We start from the raw sequence: 26,694 nt of genomic DNA, 5'->3' as shown, positions 1-26,694 counted from the left end.
TAATAAGGTATGGAAGAACTTAGAGGTATTATGTTTTTCAGTTTTACAGATACACTGCAATATCACTACAGTGTTCTTTCAAAACTTCAGATATTAACTACTTGTTTAAACTCCACAACTAGTTGGTGAAGCAATGTACGTTTACTTTCAAACTTCAGTGACTAAATGGAGGAAAAATATTTGGAGTTCTGAAAATAACTTTTCACAGGGATGTTTGTGTTACTTAATTTCATCAGAGAACATTATGAAGAGATTACATTCTGTGATAATGTACTCTGAAAAATCACTTCTTTTGGATGATGAAATTAAAAATAAATGTGTTTTTGTTCATATCCAAAGAGACTTATTTAACTTACCTCTTTTGAGCTCCTAAGGACAAAAGAAAATCTTGGATATCTCATTTTTGAAAGGCCGCATTTTTTTCTGTATTTAAATGAAGTCATATACTACATTTACACTTACTTTATAAGTGTAAAGACCTACTGCTGACATTAAAATATAAAGTCTCTGGATGGGTTTAATACTAGAAAAACATAACTGCATAAACTACTGCACTGTGAAGACTGAGTAAATAACCAGTTTATAACAAAATGAATGTGTTGCCATGCAAAAAGGGTATGTTCCCAATGCATGGAATTAACAATTAACAAGTTTGTTAATTTAATATATGATTCAGTACACAGTCAGCAAGTCCTTCAAGTCCTGAAGCAGCTCCATGGAAAGCAGTAAGACTCCTCATGGGTCTCACCGAAGTTAAACAGTTCACTAATAGAGTAAATCTGGATTACAGTAGTTTGGTGAGCTGAATTCACAGTGATTCATCTTTCTTTACATGACCATGATATGTTTCCAATATGTGAAGCACTTTAACTGATACCAAACACAAATCTCCAAACTTTTTTCCCCCTTTTTATTTCCTTCTTCTGTTCCAGAGTCAAGTAATGAACAAGCTGAGCAGAGGAACAGTGAATATGAACTATAGAACAAGGAGTTCCTAAGTAAAGATTTTCACATCTCCTCTTTCCAGAAAGTACTTGGTAAGCAGGATAACTTAAAGAAACCAGTTTTAAATCACATTCAGAATTATATACAGAAGTGACAACTAAACAAAAACTACAGTAGCTCTGCATGGTCCTAACAGATTTGGTGTCACAGACTGGCATGTAGAACAAGGGGACTGCTATTTCTTCATCTCCAGGATTGCACTTCCTGGTCCTCGGTGTTTGGCACTGCATATGTTGCAGAACTGGACAGAAGATACCTGGAAACAAAAAAGAAATCAAGAGCCTCTTAGAGAATGTGGGAAGATGAATGAAAATTGCCAATGTTTGTCCCAGTATCACTATTCACTGTCAGGCTGTTCCCTACAAATACTACTAATGGATAGGTTTAGGAAGGTGACGTAGTGGAGCATGGCAAAACAGGTTGTTTTGGAGTCAGAGGGCCGTACACCACTCATGCCACTTGTATTACCACCACTATCCAGGCGAGTAAGTCAAATTCTCTCCACAACAAAGATGAAAAATACAGACTCAAAATGTCGCTAATTATCTTCATAGATGAAGAAGAGACTAAGTCACTTAGCTGGCTCCACTGACCACTGGTTGTCTTAGTCACAGTCACACCTGAACACCTTTCCATTTACTATCAAATAAGCGCTCATTTTTACTGCTGGGTTTAGCCCTCTGTGATGCTTTATGCATGCACTACTTTCCTTTTCCTACATCACCAGTAACCAAGTATCAGTAACACAATTGGCTGTCTAAGGCCAAGAAATACTGTAGCAGTGGCGAATTTGTTTCAGATATGGACAGATACCTTTATATTAATATGTAAAATAAATACTATGTAATATGTCACATTTAAAAAATCACATTTGATGAGTTACCCAGTCCCATCCCTGTCTCAGCCTACTGTGATTGCTAGATAAATTTTAGATTATTTGTGAGATAGTCACATTTGTGGTAAATATTATTTGAATAGATAATAGTTGGTGGGCTTTCTTGTGCAAGCTATCTAATATTCATTAAAGTTATAATAACAATTTAAGTATACAAGCTATGGCTATAAGCACTCTGCTTGGTCACTTTGTGGTGACTCAAAGTGACTTAAATAGATGCTCATTTTCAGAGAGAAACAGAATCAGCAAATCTTAAATCCCATTTCCTTTTTGATTTTAGTACTATTCTGATGCTTTCATTTCTAAATTCCAACATGGTTATATCTAGAAATTACTTTGTTTTCATTGGAAAAAAAAATATTTCCCTACTGAAGAAAAACATTCTAAGCATAAAAATAATTGCAAAGATATTTAAATATTTGCTTTCTGAAACACAAATTGGGATCGGGATCATATAATAAAAATCACCTGAAAAAATATCTTATTCTTTTCTTTAATTAAACATACTTAAGCTGTTGCAATAGAAAAGAACTAATAAAAATTCAACCATGTCATATTTTCTGTATGACTCAAAGTTGTGTTGCCCATTCAGACTGAAGAAATTGATAATGTACTTCTCAAACAGCAGTAATTTCTTTTTAAATTGCACATACTTAAATTGCACATGGGTTGCAGTGGCCCAACACATCTTTTCCCTATTCACATTCTATTATAACGTACCATCATAAATAATTACTGTAATTGTATTATAATTCCTGATAGAGCCATGCCCTTCTCCACAAATGAGAAAAGGAAATATGATTTGTCCTTTTGTCTTTGGCAAAGGTGACAGAGATAGTAAGCTAGTTCCTTACTGTGTTAGATACTGGGAGACACTCTTTGTGAAACATGTGTCTGCAGTGGAACACTACCACATTGAAGGACTTGGATGCATCTGGGAAAAAGAAAAGTAAATCCATTACAAGAGGACAATGAAACAAAGAATTCAGTGACTGTAGCTGTACACACCCCCATTCCATTATACACACGGTGTATACATCAAGTCATGTCTACATTACTACAACAAAAATGTTCAAATTACACTCTATTCCCACACTGGAATTCAACAGCAAGGTTTGCACAGGAGACTGAAATTTACACAGTGATTACCAAGGGAAGAGTATTACACGTTTCTATGAATAACAGCAAACAGTAGCTCCTCTTCAAATATAAAAATAGATGGGTTTCTTACTCTTCCAGAAAAGCATCCTACCTGAAGGAAGTATTGGAGAAAGGCATGACTCACAGATATTCTCTTCTGGGGAAAAAAATAAATAAATAAATAAATAAATAAATTGTATACATTTGTAACAACTTTATTAACATACTCCATGTTTACTTTTTTTTTCTCCTTTTAATAAAGCGGGCATTAATATATTGCTATTACAGAAATGGATCTTGATCTTAAAGTATTTCCTTAAGATACCTACCACAGATTATTAAAAATTAAATAGCAGTACTAAAGCAGTATTTCTATTAAAATGTTTCATTCCTATGATTTTGGTGCAGGCAGAAGTGCAGGAGCTAGACTAATAACAGGGGTGTAGAGGCACAAGGCAAACTCCAAAAAAAAAAAAGCAGCACAAGATGGGTTCCTGATTTCTCTGCAGTGCTTTCTAGCAGAAGCTCCGGGCTTCTGTGTTTCTGTAAGCTTTTGCCTCATGGCATTAACACACATCTTGCATGAATCACAGAACTTTTTGCGTACACAATTAGCACCCTGTAAAACATTTTCAACTATTTCTAAAAACTATCTTGTTGCAGCTTATTATTACCTGACTGTTTTGGCACTGAACGGCATTTTCCATTGTTACAGACTTCAGGACACAATGTATTACTGGCTATGCCGAGACTAAGAAAGTGAAAAGCTGCATGCTGGGTCTTGTTTCTGCAATACAAGTGCTTTCTTTGTGAAAGGGAAAGCAGCTAGCACCCTACCGTACTCTACAAATAAGGTATAATACTCAGGCATTTCTGTCAGCTTCCAAATGGACTGTCATGTGGCTTAGGTTTATAAACCAAGTAAAAGACTTGAAAACCTTGAAAGTCACCACGTTTCTTCTGTACCCACCATCCACTAGAACACCCTTCATTTGAGTCCGATGCATTTTCTTCAACAAAGAAAGAGAGTCGGCAACAAGTATCTTCTTGCAACCTTCCCGCAGCAAGATCTATTGTGCAAAGAACACAAAATACAGCAGTTATTGAGTAGATGGGCATAGCAACTACTTTGGCAAGTCACCTATGGGGTTTTGCTGTTATAGAAAGCACAAGAAATGTTCAAGCAATTATATCTTTAGCAGTGGAGGCAAAAAGGAAAGGAGGAAAAGAGGAACCTCCTGCTATGACCACCTCTATTTCAATGAAAAAAACACATTTAAATAAATATAAAATCCTTTGCAAACATACTACTGTTGTAAATTACGACAGTCTTCCAGTGAACTGCTCTTAAGAAAATAAAACTGAGAGACGTTTTTTTACATTGTCCCTCAGAAATGGTCTCTAAACCACTTCAAAACTTTCTCCACCCAAACCTTCCCTACTTACCTTAGGAAAGGCATTTACTAAACATAAAACCTTTCCAAAAAACAGTAATTCCAAATATATTTTGTTCATCTGTATTTCCTACTGAGGTGTCATTTAGTAAACCATATTAAAAAAGCCCAAGCAATTAATGTAAGATCTGGAGTTTGTTCCTCCTTAGCAAAAGTCTTAAATTCCTTTTTTTTTTTTTTTTTTCAAACTTATTCAGTATTTTACATTAGATTGACATGTCATTGTCTGTCAATGTTGTGAAACACAAAAAGGGCATCAAAATTATATAGAGCATTATTTCCCAATGCATAGTAAGGAAAGTTCATGAAAATATGACAAACCCAAATTAAAACTTGTGAAAGTTTTCTTCCATCCACCACATACTAAATTGATGTTTGGAAATTTGTTTTCCAAGACTGTAATTGTTCTGAAAAATGTTTTCAAAAAGGTTCACAATCAATTTTAATCTGAGCAAATCTACAAAAAAAAAAGTGTTATAAAGAGGTGTTAAAAAGTGTTATAAAGTGTCATAAAGTGTTATAAACAGTTCATCTGTTTCTCCTGATTATTTGTACTACAGGAGACTTTGGAAAAAAGTATTATGAAAATGAAATATTTTACCCTTAAAAAAGCATAGGACCATAAACACAATTAGGACAATATGTTAAGGCTAGAGAATGAAGAGGTTTTAAGTGGATATATTACTTCACTAAATTAATGAAAACATCTGCAACCAAATCATTTATTGAGGTAAAGAATCTGATTTTCTGGCTATGCTAGAGAAGGTGCTACTGCAGAATGAAAACCACAAGCCATGAAAATTTAGAAAGTCCTGATTTACATATGTCTTATATTATCTTTAAAGGAAACCATTGCAGGATGCAGAAGGGTATACCTGAAGCACAAGAAATACATTCAGGCCTTGATTCAGCTTAGCTCTCAACCAAACCCAAGTTTCTCAAGGACAATTACTTAATTGCTTCCAAAATGCGTCACAAACCAATCAAAAGTGTGTTATTTTTAGTCATTATGACCAAGAAGCAGGCATCCCACTGCGCAAGCTGCCATCTGCCCCCTAGTGCCTCCGAGGTGTCTGAACAGCAGCTTATTTGTATTCAGAACAGCCTAACAGCTTTTCCAGATGCTCTTTCAATCAGTGTTCATCAGATTATCAATGATGTCTGTTAGTTCATAACCTCTGTTGTGAATGGACAGACATGAATGATACGAATGGAAGAATTATGGATGGACAGCCCCAGTTATACATCAGAGAGTTACTGCAGGTTTAATCCATGTTTAAACTAATAACATTTGAGTAAAATGGCTAATCCATAAAACCTATGAATTGATTTTATATTTTAAAACTGGGGTGGAGGGGAAGTAATATTAGAATACCTACATATTTTGAAGTCTTTTTCTAAAAATTGTCAAAAAAGGTTCAGAAATTAGGCACATTGTTCTGAAATGAGGGAGGTGTTTGCATCTCTTCCAACAATACAAGCTTTTTGCATATTTCACTCAGGTATAGACAGAAGCTGAAAAGATTCTTATTTTATAAATTCAGAAAATGTAACAGAGTTACGGCTAACACACCAGTGTACAGATAAGGGACTTCTTATATCAGCCTTCTCTGTGAGAGAGAAGTGTGATAGAGCAACTATAGAAACTACAGACCTGGAGCATGATTACATGATTTACTTTAAGAAAGTTTCCCAGATTCCTAATTGCTAAGTTAAAACCACTGTGAGATCAGATAGCAGAGACTTGAACACAGGAACAGTTTCATATTCCTTTCCAATTTAATTCCCAGAGAAGTGAATAATAAAGGCAAATACAAAGATTGACTACACATTAGAGAGAGAAAGTCTTTGTTACGACTAAATCACTGTAATACTGATTAATTTCTGTCCAAAAATGATGTATATAGAAAAATAAAACAAAACCAATAGCACTAGTTTCATTGAGAAAAAAAAAAAAAAAAGAATTTTTGCTTTCCACAGAAATCCTAGTAAACATCAATTTTGCTACAATTTTCACATAAAAGCAATACTGACCTCACTCTGTTGACTAAGGGATCTTTAAAAAATAATTGCACTGGTGAAGTCCTAATGGGAACAGAGGACATGTATGAGTCTAAGAAAAGTACCATCACTAAGTGTGGAAAGTAGATTACACCAGAACAATGATATCTTTTGGTGCTGATCAAGCCTAAGCTGTATGCATCCATTTCATTCAAGGGGCTCAAAACAGGCAAATACCATGCTTACTTAAAAGCAAGTAGCAAACTACCTGCATTTTCAGGATGGTCTTCAAACTGCAGAGCTTTGGGCTGCAAGAGCATGAAGCTGGCTGTCCATCCCTCATTTAGAAGCCTAAATCACTATCAGCAGATCCTGACCTGTTCTTACTAATGATACCTTGGAATGTGAAATAGAAAAACAGGCACCAGACTAAAAATCTGTGTCTACGAAATGCCTTTTGACAAGAGTTTACACATTACAGACTGAAGACAAGTTGGATATCCCAGGAGAAAGCATTCCTCCCACACTCAAATATTTCACTGTTGACGAAGAGTATTATAACTTATTGAGTCTCAGAACCTTTTTTTTTTTTTTTTTTGTAATTTTGTTTTATTTTTTCCCCCAGTGAAGGTGTTCTTATATAGGAGGTCCAGTTAAATAGAGTTTGACTCCAGAAGACTGTAAAAAAAAAATGATTCTGACTGAATCCTGACTTTCAGTAGGAAAAACGAACTTGCAGATTTAAAGAATTTAAGGACTGTTGGATAAAAAAGACCATACAGCTGGCTGGCGTTCTGATATATATGATATATGAAATATAAAAGTCAGTTCTTAAAACCACAACTTTATCTTGACAACTTTTCAATTGTACGGAGATACCTAAGTTTTGATTCTTTGCCTTTGAAAGCCCTTTTAAATGCAAACAATAAAGATGAAAAGTATTAAGCTTTTGCCAGGATATCAATATGTCTTGGCTCAATACAGTTAGCCTGTCAGAGATTTGAATGGTATTTAGTTATGTTGGAAATGTTGACTGTTAAAAAAATGAACTAGGTACATGTTATTTCTACTAATTATGCATATCCCTACTTAAGAGAACATATCTTCTGAAGTTTATAAATTAAAAGGAAGTAGTCCATGGCCTATTTTATCTACAAATTTATGGCACTGAAGAACTAGATTGCAGGAGTTAAATAAAAAAAAAAAGTTTTAGACTACTCTTAGTAACTACTCCTGTTGAAATGCAGACAACTGTAACTTTGTTTTTACTATGTCTTCATAACTTTGTCAATGTTACTGTACAAGAACACTAAAATTGCTATTGTTTCAGCAGTCAGTAAACTTCATCACTATAAAATATCAGCGGCACCCAATTATCTGTTGTTGTTTTAATACATTAACTTTGAAGATGACAAATAGAAAACATAAAAAATGATCCTTAGGAAGGGAAGGGGAAATAAAGGCAATAACTATCTGTAGTTTTATTCCCAGTTCAGAAAAACACTTGAATGAAGTGCTTAAGTCTGACACTGTTTAGGAAAATACTCAGGCCTATGCTCAGCTTTAGGTTGTGCAAAACTGCATTCCTTGAAATGGGAAAATAAAAATGGGCATTCTGATAAAAATAATAAGGTAGCTGATAGACCCCTACTTGTAAAGCAGAGCTGTAGCTCCACAGCAGAAGTAAATTAGTGATACTTATTTGAACTTATGGTCTAAGATCAAAGTCTCACATGATTAGCATCTTATTTTTATCCAATAGAATACCTAATCCTATCTTAGTGCCATGTTTGTTTGGCAGCAAACATTAGCTCCTTCACACAGGTGTAAGTTATCCACATTACTTTAGAGCTGAGGTGAACTTACGGTAGGTATCATTTGAGTAAACATTTGAGTAAAATGGCTAATCCATAAAACCTAGAGGTAATGAATCTAAATGAATTGATTTTATATTTTAAAACTGGGGTGGAGGGGAAGTAATATTAGAATACCTACATAAAACAGTTGCAGCAGTTCCTCTAATGGGCGATAAAATGTTAAACTGAACTGATCAATCTGCAATATACTAACTTTAATAAAAACTTACATTATTCAGGGAAGATGCCAGATTAAAAAAGAAGTTACAACAGATTTTATTGCATTACTAGACTTCCTTACTGGATTCGCTAATGCACAGTGCAAGCTACATATGGCATGATTTGGCAGCCATTCAATTTGATTCACTTAATTTTGTTGTCATGTAAATAATTGTTTTCAAAGGGAGAAAGTCTGTCTAAAGCACTGCTTTTAGCTCATACCTACATTTCAAATCACATCTAATGAAATGTTTACTGCTACAGAAATTTAGGAGCATAATAGGAAATTTGTACCTGAATACTTGCGTAAGTACAGTTTTGCATAAAACAATCTTACCAGGGCTTGCAAAAGGAGGTCACAATTAAATAATAGAAAGGCACAGCTGCAATACCTTTTGGGAGCTGATGTTATGACAAGATCAGCACAGTTTTCACATTTGGCAGTGACTTGCAAACCAAGCAATGGGTTCTAACTTCACTTATTCTCCTGCTTTGTGGTTCTTGGCACAAGATTTTCCTTTTTGCCTTTGAAAATGGGAAAGATGAGACTCGCGCACGTACAAAACTGGTGATCTGAAGAGATGAAATCACACAAAGTCCTAACCAAAAAAATTTGGATCACTATACAAGTTTGAAGTGGCTGGTACATTAGGTAATACAAATCAGGAATTTGAAAGGAGTTGTCTCAGGCCAGAATAGAGGACATACATTCCACAGCAGGAACCTGCAAAACATGATGCAAAGAGGTGTGACCAGGCATCATGCCAACACACCAAAGACTAGCTTTGAAACAGCTAATGGGGCAGCAGTAGTAATGATGAAGTGAGGGTGGAATTGCCCTCTGCTAGGAAAGGCTGCTTAAGACATTTATATGAAGGTCTAGCCGTATCATGAAGCACATGCTTAATGCAAAAATGGTTCTGCTATCAAAAACTGAGCTTGCCAACATAAAGATACTTAGGTGAGCATGTTCAAGAGCTGCGATTGCATCTTTAAATTTCAGTGTAGACACACCATCTGTTTGTAACGGTGCACTTTACATTCCTGTAACACTTCAGGAGCAGTCTTATTTTAAGCTATAGCTTTAATTTCTGTAAAGAAAAATAGTCACTTTAATTTCCTTCCTTCTCTCTCTTTTTTTTTTTTTTTTGCTATATTGTTTTGCTATTGTACAAGCAAGCCAAGCACAATTTACTTTAAGCTTCCCTGATTTCTATTACTCCTAAGAGGTATAAATTTTAGCCCCAGAGCTATCCAAATCTACTTTAAAATGAATTTAACTTAAAATCCATAAAGCGTTTCAATGCTAAGAGCAAATAATTTTAGATACTGCTCTAGAGGTTAAACAGATCCTTTTAATCCCAAAGTAATTTTGTTAAAAGCTATCTGTAGATAAAAAAGATTCTTTCCTCCCCAAAATGTGACCAACTTCATTAGTCTTGTATGAAGCCACCAACATACTCCACATATAGGCAAAATCACTGTGTGCAGACGTACAAAATGTTCCATTTTGATTTCCACAGAATGCAGCAACAGTGGCATCAGCACTGCAAGCAGCAGGGTACTGACAGCAACAAGATTAACATGCAACTGTTTAAACGCAGAATGTAATTTAGCATTGTTTTGGAAGGATAGTAGTATCTAATGAAGTCAATGAAAAACCTGTAAATAATGCTACAACATGCAGTACATACAGACGTGTACCTGTCTATCCGGAGTACCTCCTTGCACATTACAGATGTGTAGGGGAACAAGACACTTAAAATGCTTCTTTGAAATACTCAAAGTCATGATCTAAAAGAAATACCTATATCATCCAAGGTTTCAACATTTCTACTTACCCACAAGGCTTATAACAGCATAAGAGATTTAGAAGAGCCAGAAGCTATCTAGAGAAAAGAGTATTCATTCTGACTAATTCCTACCCCTTCTGTCAAAGTTTCATACCAACTCACATTGGTAATGGCAGACGTCCGAACAAAATGAACAAGCCTTCAGGATAACCATTTATCATGCTACTCGGTAGCGAAGTGGTTTTTTTTTTCTTTTCTTTTCTTTCCTTTTTTTTTTTTTTTGTCTTCTTGAAACTGATTATCACAGTAAGAATGCAACATTTACCTGCAAGTTGTAATCCTGAAGAATTTTCACTAGAGAGTCTCTCAAATTAGGAATCTCCATGCCTTCCTTAATGCGGTGGATCAAAAGAATGGGATCAACATGTGTTCCAATATTGTTCAACAAACCAGTAATAAAAGCTGTGAAAACCAAGATACAAGTAAATTAAGATAAAAATCCAGGCAAACACTTGATCAAAGGATGTTTCAGTGACAGCTAGAGGCTTTGATTGTTTCTATGACAGTTCTATACTGAGAGATAGCATTAAGCCTCTTTTATATAGCCTTTACATCTTTCTTGCTGTTTTATTCACTTGAAAATAGGCCTTTGGGGAAGAGGAAGACACAAGAGTTTGGCAATTCACAGAACTCCTAGGCTATCTGGAAAAGAGATACTAGAGTATCCAGCTCAAGTCATCAAAAACACGACTAAATAACACATTTCAATTCAATAAAAATGGCACTTGTGTAAACAGAAAATTAACTTCATTATTTGAATATTCCATACTTAATTACAGGGTTAAAAAACATATTTGTAAGTATTTAACCTAACTCCTAGGGAACGTGTTTCTCAGCAGTGAAAAGTGTGATGCAAAAGTCTAATTTTTTGAAGTGCAACTGGCTAAATGGAACACTGGAAGGATGAACTTCAAAACAGACTAAGAGGAAACCTTATTGCTTGCTACAACTTTCTGAGCAGCAGAAGTGGAGAGGGAGGTGCTGGTCTCTTCTCCCTGGTAACCAATGACAGTATGTGTGGGAATGCCACAAAGCTGTGCCACGAGAGGCTATTATTCTAAAGGAATAACAGATTTTGTTCGCTGTTGCTTGTCAGAATTAGTGGTCAAGTGATGAAAAGATATTTATTCTGATATTAATTCTATAAGACATGCGATCCTTTAGATAAAGAGATCCCAACAGAGATTTCACAGTCTTAATTTAAAGCACCAGAAGAGGTTGTAAAACTAGCAGGATAGTTAAAACAGTTTTCTATTTTCCCAGTCATAAGAATTCTGAATCTCCCTCCTAAACAAAACTGATTGCTGTTTAGGAGATTCTGACAGATTCTGATTCCATCTGAACTTTAAAGTAGAGTAGACATCCATATCATGAAGAGCAAAAATACTCTTGTTATTGCAGATCTTATCTTTGCACCACCGAAACAAAACAACATAGTTATTTTATTGAGGGGCAGACAGGTGTACGCTCTTCATTTTCAGAATTTCAAAGGGAAGCAGCTGTAATAAACAGACTACACAACATCCTCATCAAGCCTGCTGACTATGTTTTGAACGTGTCTAAAAATAAAGCTTCATATACTGCCAAATTAAAAGCACCATTCTCTCCTTAACTTGATGTAAGGACATAACTATGCAGAGCTTAGTCAAGTGTTAAATCCCTAAGTACTCATTCTGTAGCATGCCTACATGCTGCCTTACTGGACATTTTTATGCCCAGGACAGCTATGGCATGCTCCACAAACCAAAACACCTCCCTGGCTATCCATAAACACCTTTGTTAACACGTGTGGATAATTCAATCCTTCACCTGCAATAGCATTTCACAAAAAATACAAATGCAAGGCTGCTAAGAAACTATTCTGCTTACGTGGTTTGTCAATAGAATATAAGATTAGATCTTCCCAAAGTTCTCCATCATCTTGTTCCTTGGCAAATTCAATAGCTTTATCTACATCTTGCAGTTCTTCCATTATCATCTTCAAGGCACTGCGGCTATTGCCCATTCTACCTAGAAGAATAGAATAAGTAAAGAGATTATAAATCCTAAAGTACTAAGCATTGATAAGCACTTAAGAAGCTTGTAGTGCTCTTTCCATACAAATTTTGTAAGTGTGAAGTTGCCTCAGATGAATTCAAGACCTAATCTAATCTAATTTGACGAAAGGTATGCTAATCCCAGAGCAGTCAGTATAACCTGAACATGGGCTCAAATACTTTGCTGGGCTGGGACCCAGAGACTTTCTTAAGGATGTGTTGGGTTATATCAGGGGTTCTAAATGTCAGCAACATCTGATATAAGGTCGAGTGTGCGTGTGTATGTGTGCATGTAAACTCTAACATGAGTTACCCCCTGTTAAGAGCCTCCATGGACACACTTAACTTGCCCTAAGTATAGTGCAGCCTACACCCATGAAAAATGACAGAAAGAGGAAGCAGTAGTATAAACTCTGAACTGTTCTTTAAGTAAATCCTACTCTGTTTTCAAATGGTCCACAGAACTTTCTTATTTAAACAAAAATTGATTATGTCAATAATAAATGTTTTCCATTCTTTTTGTGACTAACACATAAAAATCTTAGAGTCATAAAATGTCTCCCATTTAGATGCAGATACCTTGTCCTGCTGAGGAAGCTAACAATCTAAATTTAAATTTAAACAGTTTAAAATTAACTTTATTAAAAAAACAAACAAACAAACAAAAAAACAACAAAACACAAAAAAAGCAACATAAGCAAATCTTCCACCTCAGCGAAAGATAATACTAAGCTTCTGAGATGCATACAGAGCAAAACATCTGTTTTATTTGTCCCCTCCCTTCAAACAGATAGGATTACTTTACTGATGATCTTGCAGATCATCACAAAAATAAACAATTCCTGCCCCCATAACCTTTCTCTCCAGAACACACCAACACAAAACTTCAAAACAAACAAAAAACACAAAAAGAGCAACAAAAAACCAAACAAACAGAAAAACAACAAACCAGAAACACAATAACACAATACATGAATGTAAGACATCATACAAATAATCCAGTGCTTTGTTTTATTTTCTAAAGCATGTTATCTGGTTCTATTGACTATACACCAGCTTTGTCTTTGGGAAAGCAAGTTAAATGACCGTAGACAATACCTCACATATTTTCACAGGTTAAACTTTATAACAAGATTAAATGCATGTTATATTTTATCACAGCAAAAGTTACTTACTCAGAAGATAGACTGTCTCTTCTACAAAGTTCCTCTGTTGGCAGATCTCTAGAGCCTTGAATTTAAGAGAAGGGAGGAGGGAAAGAGAAAACAGGGAACCATGTAACATGATATTTTATTGATCATCAATGCTACAAGAGACTAAAGGATACTTTTCCATGAAGTTGCATTACTCATTTTGACAGGAATAGAGCTCCCTTAATAAGTACTGTCAGGTCCTCTGGCATTAATTAAAAGGAGAAACTCCATAGCATTTTTTGATTTTTCTCTAAAATAAGTTTGGAGACAGGATGCGCATTTGAGTCTGGATTTTGTCAATCCCTAGCTTTAAATCTACTGGCAACTTCTTTCTGCTTCCAGAAGTTGGCTAATCCAAAAGCATTAAGGTTATCTACTGGCAAGACTTTTTTCCTGCAGGTGGACTTATGAGGTCTCTAGTGATGGAGGTCTACTTGACATTCACTGTTAACACAATGAATGTAGATCTGTACATACCCACAGGGTAACCAGAATGGCTTGGGGAGAGAAACCTCAAAATTTTTTGTGAACAACCTCAAAGACAACAAAACAAAAAACAATCTAATCCAAGCATGAAAGCATTTATTGTAAATTTGGTTTAAAGACGTCAGAGCCAATGCCATGAGCAGTTACAAAACTTGTGCATAGTTGACCAAAACCACAATTACTAAAATTACCAAACTGATTACCAAAGAGTTTTTAGTAACTGAAGGGCTGGATATGCTATAAATGATGCCATGTCTGTTTCCAATCTTGCAGCAGAAAGCAAACTCAAGATTGATGGCGTTGCTACAAACGTTCACCAATAAAGACAGTTATACTTGGAAATAAAAAATGTAAGTTGATAAGATACAGCTACAGCTGAAGATATAGGTAGGAATTAACTCTTCCTTCCATTCTCAAATTGTTTCAGATGGGTTACTCCACAAATTAAAGAAACACACAATGAACTTCAGAGCAGGGGTAATGATTTCTCAACTAGATACTTTGGAGGCTTTGTAGCTATCCATAACTAGTAATGAATATATTATAAACACATCTGACAATCTTTTTTTTCTCTCCGCTTAGAGGTTAAAGTACGAAGTATCAGGTATTCAGTATTTCCAGGAGCTGCACATTTACTGACTGTCATGCTCCCTCTAGAGGAAAATAGGGAACAACCATACTTCTCTTTCAGTTTGTTTTATAAAACAGTTGCTAAACTAAACTTGAATAACAGTGACTTACTTTTATAGAACAGGAATGATTTATTTTTGCGTGGTTTATCATTTATTTATGACAACAGTAAGTGTGAATTTGTTCATTATAAAGTGTTTTTTTTTATTCTTTTTTTTTTTTTTTTCTTTTGTCAATTTTTACACAGCGCTGGAATCTGCTTAACAGGAATTGAAGATATGGGCACCTGGAAAATAATTTTTCCCCTTTTATTTCCTTAGAACAAAGATTTGTATGTGGTAAAAAGCATTATTATATGATATATAGGGTAAGAAGTATAATTATAAATTATCAGCAAAAGTAAATTCAGTTAAGATTTGTACTTCGTTGGTATCCTTCCTCTCTTCCTTAGCTTCTTTCTTACTGAAACATATTCATGTTTTAACATAAGGTTAAAGTAACTCTTTTTCTAATATCGTGTGCTATCTTCATTTATGCACTACACTTTTCTGTATCACCCATCACTGAATATAGGTGATTGGATCTGGAATAACTAAAATTAGTTTGCATCAAAAAGAAAAATTAGTGCAGGTAAGTTTTGATACATAAAACCATGATTATGCAAATTATACGGTAGACAAAAGCTAGAGAGAATCACTGTTAAAAAAGCAAGCATCACTGACAAAAGTCTCTAGCTGGAAACCTCTCAGGCTCATTGTCTAGAAAGATCACTGAGACAACCTAGGCTTTTGGATATTTTCAAAGACCAAGGCTGCAAGGATAACACAGTATTTTCCAGTGTTCCTATTGCAGAAAAGACGACTGACAGTTTACGAAAAGCAAGCAAAATAAGAGAAAGTGCTAAGAATGCTACTGTTTCTGTTTAGAGTGTTAACCATGTAAAATGCAATATTTGATACTACATTTAAACTATTCCACTGGTATCATCATTATATTGCACACAGAGAGGAAACATTTCAGAATGGCTGAGCAGAGCAGAGCTTAACAGCAAAACCACAAATAATAAAAGAATGACCCAACTGAAGAGGAAAACTCAAATTTCCATTCTGCTCACCTTAATACTAGAAGGGTAAAAAACAAAACAAAACAAAACAAAACACCAAGAACAAAAACAAAACAAACAAACAAACAAAAACAAAAACAAAAAACACACAGTCGAAATATGACCATCATCAGTTTGTTTAGCTTTTGTCTGATGAGAAAGATCACGGAGGGGAAAACATAAAAAGAAGGTGGCAACACCATACTTTGTAAAATTCCAAGTCTACTAGCAGAAGTACAATGTCAAAACACTTTTTGCTCTGATAGTTTAGTGACTGTTACATTGTGTAAACTACTGGAAAGCAACTTAGGACTTTAGAACACAAAGTCCAGTTACAGTTATTCATTTTTCAAGATCTGACACTGAGTAGCTTTAGGTTCTTCAAAACAAGCCTTGATTTCTTGCAACCACAACCCACTGTTTAATCAGGTCATGGATATGATGCATGCATGGATATGCTTTATGCATCAAGTGCAAATCTGGGAATTTTGCATTAAAAATAACCACAATTTCTGCCTTCTGAGCTAAGAGGTCTCAGCTATCAGCCAGCTGTGGGTGCATCACTTCTGCAGGTGATCACAAATTCAAGGGATTCCTCCTTTTGGCAGTAGAGGGCAGTACCAGACACATTTACAAATTTACCAGACTACAAATGACATAAAAATGAAAGACTTGTTTTTACATCTTGGGGGGCTTACCTTCTCTAGTGGACAGTGTGTGCTGTCTCTGAGAAATGGTAGTAAATTTGGACGATCGTATTCAGCATAAAGACTGATCTGTTTCTCATGATATCGTTGTCCTTTATGGTGATCTCTTTTGAAAAGCTTGTGCAAATACTAGGAATAAGAAAAAAAGAATTGGAACTAAAAACTCTTATAACATTATTTGGACTCTGCTGTATAAAAATGTCATCCAAATTTCCTCAGGAATATAATAGTACATACTAAAATGCACAGAGATTAAATACCGATTCAGAAGACTAATTTTACATTTTTCTGAAGTACCCTCATCACAGCAGTCTCTGTAAACCAACTCTGTTAAATAGGTTTTCAGCAACACTCGAGTAAATGTCTTTAACTTTCAAGAAAACTACTGAATTTTGAATTTAATAGAAAACTTTGGAGAAATATGTCATATGAAACATTTTGGTTATATAGATATGTTTGGCCATTATGGATAAGCAAAGATTATGAAATATTTTAACTGAAGTACTCATACGGTAAATAGTGAGGCAAAGCTCCTTCTCTCTTGATGAGCACAAACAAGTCGTAAGAATAATCTGGATGGTTCCTTTTACCCAAAGGGAAGCAGGCTCACACTTTGAAACTAATACACTTTCTCCATAAACTGACGGCCAGTCTTTGCAAAGCACTTGGGCTGCAGGCTGCACACTTCATAAAGCTGTTTGCTATAATCAGATCTCTAAAATATAAACCCACGCTCTCTAGCAGATCGATGCACTGAACCCCAGCCAGCACACAGCAGCAAGTTAAACTTCCCTCCCTAATAGAGCCCAAGACTGCAGTTACACGTTACGCATTCCACTGACAGCACATTCCAACTGGTGCTGTTGGAATAGCAATGTGGAGCTTCCTGTGATATCGTAATTCTGCACGAACCAGAACAATCCTGAAGTGTATGGAAGTTAGTGCTCTAGAAAGACAAGCAGTTTACTGCTTGGAACAGCAAAATGCTCTTCAGAGTTGCAACCACCATCCAACGCCGTTTTAGTGTAGGGGAAGAAGAAGGATGCAAACAAGAAGTAATTGACCAGAGAAGACAAGCATCCACAACGTGAATAAGGAATACCCCAGACGATGTTAAGTAGTAAGCAGTATGTTATCAAGTTCTCACAAATTAATCACTTTAAGATTATTTTACTACTGGCAAAATGCTATTGACATGGTAAAAAGTGGATTATATATGCAATTTCAGTGTCACATGCACACTGACAGTGTATCTATAAAAGATGTATCCTGCAAAGATCATATTCAGCTCAAAGTGAAACTAGCAGAATATAGAAATGCTGTAGTTCAGGTACCACATGCTGTAGTTCGGGTCTGTTTTCTAACTCTTCAACAACTCTGTCGATCTGAAAAAAAAAAAAAAAAAAAAAAGAAAGAAAACCAAGAGATCAGCAAACTTGTGAAGAACATTGCATTCACTGGACTGAAAGCAAGACGGAAAAGGCAAGCAAGCACTGGAATTACCATGCCATGAACTTGTTATACTTACGGAAATTTTATCTTCATTGTCCAAAAGCATGTCTACTGCTTTCTAAAGTAAAGAAAGAAAACCCCGTTATGGAATAAGTTTGCACAATTTCTCACTTTTGATACAGTATTATACTTGTTCACTTCTTGGTATCCAAAGGACACTGCAGACCTACTCTTTTCAACAGCATTAATTCAGAGAGTAGTTTGCATAACATCAGCACTCTCTGACAGCAGAGCATTACAGGTAAACACATCGCATGTTCTTCCAGAACACCTCTCCTAAGTTTCCACATTATCACCAATCAATTCTATACACTCACATTGCAGGTAAAGTATGCCTATTGAATCGTGGGTCACAGAAGCCTACTGGCAAATGCTGTACAAATACTATTTACCCCATTGCAAAAGGGGATTTTAGGGTGACGACCACATAGGAAACACACAGCATAACTTGCCTCACAACTAGATTCCTCCAGCCTACCTGTACACTGACACAGCAACACAAACAAACATGATCATGTAAAGCAGAGTGGCCACCAGGGTTCCTTTTCTGCTTCCTCTTAAAAGCAAAATTTGCTTCACATTAAAAAGAAAAAAATCACAGATGCCTGTGATACAACTTTCTTTTTTTTTCCCTTAATTTATTAAAAAAAGAACTATACAGTATTTGTCATACATAGTTTACAAGGAGCATACCAGAGACGGTCATCTTTGGTATAGTCCCAGTGCTGCAACAAGAGCTGCACTGTAATAGCAATCTACTGGGTTTTCTCCCAAGGATCATATGCAGATTGTTTCCCCAAGGACCCTATAGGTTCTTTCCCCAAAGCTCACACTTTTCCACTAAAGCTCATTTGCTGAGGTTTTAGCCAGATGGGAAGAAAGAAGGATGAATTCAATACAATATGCATACTTCTTGATTTGGGGGATTTAACTCAATAATCTTGCAACGTTTGAGAGGTAGATTAATCAATTGCAATGAAAGAAAAGTGGAAAGTACATTTAAAGTCTGCCTCACAATAAATTAACTGTTTACTTTCTGTGGCTCATTAATAGTATTATTTAATCAAAAACGCAGAAAGAATATCATGAAAGTCTACCTGAGAATCACAACAATCTCAGATACAGCACTCTTCTCACTGTGAACAATAATTTGTATGGAAATACAAAATAAAATTTCATCCTTAGGTCAATTAGTCTAGGCAAACATCTCCTTATCTCAGAAAGTATACAAACATAGCAAACACACTTCCTGCCTCAGCAGTATCTTTAGCTCATTTATTTTTCATCTGTTAAAATATCTCTAGCTGAAAGTGAATATAAAATCATTAAAATCACCGTACCTCTGAATCAAAATCCATGAGCAGAACAATTTTATCTCTGATGGAACTGAAGAGATTGTGCTTGTGGATCAACTGGAAGACATCTTTGTGCCTCAGAGTTAGGTAAATTTCTAGGGCTCTGCCATAGCGCTGGTCATAAGTATACCTGATAAAAAGCAATGTTATAATTTACTTGATCTAATTGTAGGAAAATTACCCGAGGGGAAAAAATAAATATACCCTAGGATGTGAAACTTATTAGGATGCTGCTTGATTTGAGGAATGTTTGAATAGTTGCCATGATTCACTTTTGTTGATGGGGAACTAACACTGGGCAATGTTATTTTCAATTCTGTTTACAGAACAGAACACAAATATGTGGCTGTTATGTGGTTCTCTGAGTTTTCACTATCCTCTGTTTTCAAACCACAGGGGAAGCTACACAAAACATTAAATTTTCTATTTTTGGAAGCTAACTGGAAGTCACTTCAGAGCTAAGAAAACATTATTCTCTTAAAACTTTGGGATGGGCTTTAACAGAGGAACAGACAGTAGTAGGTTTGCTTTCTTCAAAGAGGCAGTATGGAAAGAACTTAATATAAGACTGTGGCTGAGAAAAATGAAGAACTTATCCTTGGAAGAAGTAGCCTAAAACCATACCAGTTTTAACACATTTTTCAGTCACATATTTCCAGCCATGCAGCAAACTTCATATACTACTTTTGAAAAAGAGGGAAAAAAACAACTGTTTATTTTCCCGTGGATAATTCTGAAACACACGCCTCACAAAAGAGGCTTCCTCTGACAGCACAATGAAGTATGCTATTTATTTTGGAAGAAAAGTAGCAAAAGCGATCTCATATGCAACTCTTTGCCTTCATACACTGCAAAACTGCAGAAAAGCAAGTATTTCTGTTAAGAGAGTTAGGTTATTTATAACCTACAGTATACTATCTCAAGCTTACTTTTTGTAATAGGAGTTTGAAATTGTACTCACAGTTCTGCAAGTGTTCTTAGCAAAGTCCTGTTCTGTGGATCTTTCTTCAGGTGATCTACTACAGCTTGAACTATGATTGTGTTGTTGTAGAGATCTCCAGGCCACTCTTTTATCAGTGTTGCAAACCCCTAAAAGTATAAGAGATTGTAACAGAAACAGAAAGAACTGCCTAAGGAACATTTCAAAACATCAAAGCCTCTGAGATGATACCTGCTGTGCTTCACCTCTAAGCAACTTTTACGTGCCCAGAGACCTGCACAGTGTAGAGCACAGATTTTCCTTCTTAGGGCAATGTTATCAAGATTCATGAAGCTGGGTCTCTTTCAGGTGCTGTACGCTTTGTGCAGCACCTGGACCACTTGTGCTGTATTAAACAAACTAAAAATAGAAGTATTCATAATAAGTAAACAATCTCACAAAACTTGTGTGCTCTGAAGAACATCCTACTTATTCTTCTGAAAACAAACAAAATCTGTCTTTTTATTTTTGCGCTATCATGAAGTTGTCCACTGGCAACCTGTTTGAACACAGTGGAGAATTTGTAATTGGAATTCTATGTTGCTGAGGGTATTTGGCTGGCAATAGCTACTACATGTGGACATGTCAGGCTGCAGTACCTCGTAGTCACTCTCCAAAAACTCATGCAGGACCATCTCATAGATAAGAGGTTTCAAAACTGGATCCCGTCTGGGCAAGTAACGACTAATTGCCTATAGGAACAAAGAGAACAAAGAGTAAGAAGGAGCATGATAAGTAACATCCCAGTACTTCAATTATATGAAAAAGAATTATTGTGAACCAAACAATAAAACCATGTACAAAATACTAGTAAACACTTGATAAACATTGGAAGCATTGCATAATCATATTTGTAAGTAGCATTGTAATATTACTTGCTTTAAGATGGCACACATCAGAATCTTATTACTTACCCTGAAGGAATTTTCATTAGAAAGACAGCAGTAAGATACTAGTTGGTGGAATCGGCTAATCAGCCACTGGACTTACCAAGGTGTGAATATTTACTGACAGTCATTAGAAAATAAAACATACACAATCACACACAGAATCACACAGAATTTCTAGGTTGGAAGAGACCTCAAGGTCATCGAGTCCAACCTCCAACCTAACGCTAACAGCCCTCCACTAAACCATATCCCTAAGCTCTACATCTAAACGTCTTTTGAAGACTTCCAGGGATGGTGACTCCACCACTTCCCTGGGCAGCCTGTTCCAATGTCTAACAACCCTTTCAGTGAAGAAGTTCTTCCTAACATCTAACCTAAAACTCCCCTGGCTCAACTTAAGCCCATTCCCCCTCGTCCTGTCACCAGGCACGTAGGAGAACAGGCCAACCCCCACCTCGCTACAGCCTCCCTTGAGGTACCTATAGAGAGCGATAAGGTCGCCCCTGAGCCTCCTCTTCTCCAGGCTGAACAAGCCCAGCTCCCTCAGCCGCTCCTCGTAGGACTTGTTCTCCAGGCCCCTCACCAGCTTCGTCGCCCTTCTCTGCACCCGCTCAAGCACCTCCATGTCCTTCTTGTAGCGAGGGGCCCAAAACTGAACACAGTACTCGAGGTGCGGCCTCACCAGAGCTGAGTACAGGGGGACGATCACCTCCCTAGCCCTGCTGGTCACACTGTTCCTGATACAAGCCAGGATGCCGTTGGCCTTCTTGGCCACCTGAGCACACTGCTGGCTCATATTCAGCTGACTATCCACCATCACTCCCAGGTCCTTCTCCGCCTGGCAGCTCTCCAACCATTCCTCTCCCAGCCTGTAGCTCTGCTTGGGGTTATTGCGCCCCAGGTGCAGGACCCGGCACTTGGCCTTGTTGAACTTCATGCAGTTGACCTCAGCCCATCGGTGCAGCCTATCCAGATCCTCCTGCAGAGCTTTCCTACCCTCGAGCAGATCGACACACGCACCTAACTTGGTGTCATCTGCGAACACAAGACCCCTCAGAAGATGAAAGTTATCAAAATCCATTTTATCCAGCCTTGATATTAAATATGGTAAAAAAGTATGAGCAGTCGTTAGCTGAAAAACTTTTACTGAAATGGTTGCTCCACACTGACAGGAGCAACGTCTGCCAGGCTGGGGTCCAGGCGGGGAGCTTGGAATCAGCCTGGGAGCCAGGGATGTCCTTGACATGCAGCTGGACACCTGAGCACCAGAGACATCCTGAAGAGACCATCAATAAGGAAACAACAAGAATCTGAGGAACAACTTGTTCCTCAAGTTGCGAAGGTGAAAAAGAGCCTGGGCATAAGGGAATTGGCCCAAGAAAGCAGCAATGTGCATGAGAAATAAAGAGATGTTTAAAAACTATGAGGAACATCGTCAGCTCTTGGCTGTCCCAGGAGTATGGGAGAAACAAATAGCATCTCCTGGTTTCCTGAAGTGGTGGTGTCCTATGCTTTCTTAGGCATAACATTTATAAATGGTATAAAACAGGCCTGATTTTCACCCCAAACAGAGCTCCTTTCGTCTGAGAAGCTTCCTGTGCTGCTCCGTGGAGAGGAACCCATGCTTGAGCAGGCGGCTCCTGAAGGACTGCACCCTGTGGTACAGCTCCCAGGCTGGCACTTTTCAGGCCGACAGGCATTTTCTTCTGCCCCAGGTTCGGGAGACTTTCTGTCAGCCTTTTTCCCACTAGAGCATGGTCACCTTTATGGCTCCTCTGACCACCCACACTTTCCCATTCCCCTCATGACTTCCCATCCCCACATTTCCCACAGGTGCACACCACATGTAGCCATTCCCCTTCCCTCCGTCCCCTCCAAGCTGCAGCTGACATCCCCAAACCAATTTGTGTCTGCAGACAGAGGCTTTGTGAAATGGAAATTAAATTTAAAAATGGAATTTATTCTGGTTGGAAGTGTGGCTGATGCCACCATCCCGGCCCCAGGCAAGGTCTGTCTGCCCGCACAGATACTGGGCCGGCACTTCTCAGGCCGGCAGGCATTTTCTTCTGCCCCAGGTTCAGGAGACTTCTTCTGTCAGCCTTTTTCCTGTTAGGGCATGGTCACCTTTATAGCTGCTCCCCACACCCAGTGTTACAACACCATGATAATTTCCCATCCCCAAAATGACTTCCATCTGGGTTGCTTTTTAGGATTTATTTTTTTCTTAAATGCCGGGCCCGGCCTGGCGGCCCCCATGGTCACCAACCCCCAGCTCCTCCTGCCGAGCCCTGCGCAGCCAAGATGGATCCTCAGGGTTGATGTTCAGTGGGGACCGGGGCCGCCTGCGCCCATCCTGCTCCCAGTACCAGGAGAAGCTGCGGACGAGCTGTCATGGCATGGCGGGGCTGCGGTCCCTGCGCCTGGGCGAGACGCTGCGGGACCGGTAGCTGTAGGGGCTCTGCCGCCACTGTCGTTGCCGCCGCACCGGCCCCATGTTGTGCTGGAACCTTCCCTGGGGCTGGCGGGCCGGCACCAGCCTCACGATGGCAATGATGGGCTGGCGGCAGAGCGGACAGGTGGCTCTGTGTGCAGCCCAGGGCTGGATGCACTCTCTGCAAAAGCAGTGCCCGCAGGGGTCCACATGAGCTGCATCAGCCAGCGGGCCCTGGCAGATGGCGCAGCTCTCTTCTACGGGGGCCTCCGCTGGCTGCTCCTGGCGTGGCTGGCTCATGGCGTCTGCGGCTCCTCCGGTGTGGAGATGCTTGTTGTTCCCGGGACGCTGCTCTGATGTCAAGTGGGTATCAAGTGTCTCTGGTCCTCAGCACCTCCCTCGGGGGTTGCTAGCAGAATCTCAAAGACTCGCGGCCCACCAGCAGCACCTCAATGACTTGCACTCCACCAGAAGAACCTCGATGCGTTGCCTGCAACCAGAGGGATCTCAGCATCTCACATGCCCCCAGAAGGACATCAATGGCTCGTGTTCCAGCAAAAGGTTGTCGACATCTTGGGTTCCAGCAGAAGGACCCGTATGCCTCACCTGCCACACAGAAGCACCTCGATGTCTCTTGTGCCACAAGAAGAACTTCGACGTCTCGTCTCACGTTCCACCAGTAACACCTTCACCTCTCACGTTCCAGCAGTGAAACCTCAACCTCTTGAGTGCCACCAACTGGACTGAACACAGGCTGGACACTCAGGGCACTTATAGCCACCTGCCTTTTGTGATGCTGGAGGGTGGCAGTGACTCTGGGGTGACATAACTTGGTGTGCCCCTGATGGCAGCACTAACAGAGGTAACGCGACTGTTGTGAGAAAATGCTGACATGAAATGGCTGCTCCACACTGTCAGGAGTAACGTCTGCCAGGCTGGGGTCCAGGGCAAGAGCTCTCTCTTGGTCTGGAAAATGTGCCTCAGAGCCAGGGACATCCTTGACGTGCAGCTGGACATCTGAGCAGTGGAGATATCCTGAAGAGACCATTTAGGAGGACACAACAAGAATTGGGGGACCAAGTCATCACCTGGGAAGGTGAAAAAGAGCCTGGGCATAAGGAAATTGGCCCAAGAAAGTGTCAATGTGCATGAGAAATAAAGAGATGTTTTAAGAATATCAGGAACATGGTCAGCTATTGGCTATCCAAGGAGGATGGTAGAAATGAACAGCATCTCCTGGTTTCCTGATTGTGGTGGTGTCATCGTAGAATCATCAATGAACCACAGAATGGTTGAGGTTGGAAGGGACCTTTGAAGATCAAGTCCAATGCCCCTACCAAGCAGGATTACCTAAAGCACATGGCACAGGATGGCATCCATGTGGGTTTTGAGTATCTCCAGAGAAGGAGACTCCACAACCTCTCTGGACAGCCTGTGCCAGTGCTCTGTCACCTCCACTGTAAAGAAGTACCCTTTCATATTCAGCCAGTACCTCCTGTGCTTCTGTTTGTGCCCACCGCCTTTTGTCCTGTCACTGGGCACAACTGAGAAGAGACCAGTTCCATCCTCTTGCCACCCTTCCCTCAGATATTTATACACATTTGGGGGACGAGACTCTGGAGAGCAGCCCTGCAGAGAGGGATCTGGGGTTTTTTGTTGATAGCAAGCTGAATATGAGCCAGCAGTGTGCCCTGGCAGCCAGGAGGGCCTACTGTATCCTGGGGTGCATCAGGCATAGCATTGCTAGTCGGTTGAGGGAAAGGACTGTCCCACTCTACTCTGCAGTGGTGCAGCCTCACCTCGAGTACTGTGTGCAGTTCTGGGCACCATAGTACAAAAAGGACGTGGAACTATTTGAGAGTGTCCAGAGGAGGGCTATAAAGATGGTGAAGGGCCTAGAGGGGAAGATGTATGAGGAGCCGCTGAAGTCACTTGGCCTGTTCAGCCTGGAAAAGAGGAGGCTGAGGGGAGACCTCATTGCGGTCTACACATTCCTTGTACAGGGAGGATGTAGTGGGTTTATGTGGCAAGGTTTTGGTAGCAGGGGGCCATAGGGGTGGCTTCTGTGAGAAGGATCTAGAAGCTGCCCCATGTTTGGTAAGGGCCCCACTGCTGACCAGAGCTGAGCCAATAAGCGATGTTGCTTTGCGCCTCTGTGAGAGCATATTTAAGACAGGGGAAAAAAATGCTGTGTCACACAGGAGCTGGGAGAGTGAGAGGAGTGAGGAAAAGCCTTGCAGGCGCCAACGGCAGTGAAGAAGGAGGGGGAGAGGTGCTCCAGGTGCTGGAGCAGAAGTCCCCTGCAGCCTGTGGTGAGGACCATGGTGAAGCAGGATGTCCCCCTGCAGCCCATGGAGTACCACGGTGGAGCAGGGTTCCACGCTGCAGCCTGTGGACGAGACCATGGTGGAGCAGGTGGCCCTGCACTGACGGAGGCTGCCGCCTGTGGAAGACCCCTGCCGGAGCAGATTCCGGGCCGGACCTGTAGCCCGTGGAGAGGAGCCCATGCAGGAGCAGGCGACCTGGCAGGAGCTGCTGCCCATAGGGGAGCCAGGTTGGAGCAGTTTGCTCCTGAGGGATGGACCCCGTGGTACAGACCCATATCTGGAGCAGTTCTGGAAGAGCTGCTGCCTGTGGGAAGCCCACACCGGATCAGTTCATCAAGGACTGTATCCCATGGGAGGGACCCCACAGCACAGGAGACGAGAGTGACCGAGAAGGAGCAGCAGAGAAGAAGTGCTGTAGACTGACCATAACCCCCATTCCCCTGTTCCCCTGTGCCACTCGGGGGGAGGGGGTGGAAGAGGGTGGATGGGGGGAGAAGGTGCTTTTGGTTTCTTTCCTTTGTTTCTCACTTCTCTAGCTTTTTAGTAATGAGCAATAAATCTTACTGTCTCCCTATGCCGAGTCTGTTTTGCCCATTACAGTAATTACTGCGTGATCTCCTTGT

The 26,694-nt window shown here is 39.3% G+C and overlaps 1 protein-coding gene across 4 annotated transcripts in view; it reads right to left on the bottom strand.

The window, feature by feature from the left end:
* Positions 1-432: 432 nt before the first annotated feature.
* The window catches only part of VPS41 (VPS41 subunit of HOPS complex), a 110,442-nt gene continuing 84,180 nt past the window's right edge, over positions 433-26,694 (bottom strand). For 2 of the 4 annotated variants that reach the window (XM_084281862.1, XM_084281861.1), the window contains exons 17-30: positions 21,023-21,115; positions 20,406-20,533; positions 19,430-19,574; positions 18,106-18,147; positions 17,912-17,962; positions 16,569-16,706; positions 13,635-13,689; positions 12,293-12,433; positions 10,689-10,825; positions 10,275-10,364; positions 4,011-4,110; positions 3,153-3,197; positions 2,755-2,834; positions 434-1,261 (exon numbers count right to left, since the gene is read on the bottom strand). In XM_084281862.1, the coding sequence (XP_084137988.1) occupies positions 1,181-1,261; positions 2,755-2,834; positions 3,153-3,197; positions 4,011-4,110; positions 10,275-10,364; positions 10,689-10,825; positions 12,293-12,433; positions 13,635-13,689; positions 16,569-16,706; positions 17,912-17,962; positions 18,106-18,147; positions 19,430-19,574; positions 20,406-20,533; positions 21,023-21,115 (1,326 nt within the window). In that variant the 3' untranslated portion in view covers positions 434-1,180. Of the gene's footprint in view, positions 1,262-2,754; positions 2,835-3,152; positions 3,198-4,010; positions 4,111-10,274; positions 10,365-10,688; positions 10,826-12,292; positions 12,434-13,634; positions 13,690-16,568; positions 16,707-17,911; positions 17,963-18,105; positions 18,148-19,429; positions 19,575-20,405; positions 20,534-21,022; positions 21,116-26,694 lie in introns of all 4 variants that reach the window. The other 2 variants (XM_084281859.1, XM_084281860.1) reach the window with 2 other exon arrangements.

This window comes from Netta rufina (assembly GCF_964035555.1).
Source record: "Netta rufina genome assembly, chromosome: 2".
Taxonomy (NCBI): Eukaryota; Metazoa; Chordata; class Aves; order Anseriformes; family Anatidae; genus Netta; species Netta rufina.
This window is presented reverse-complemented; position numbering and strand designations above follow the sequence as displayed.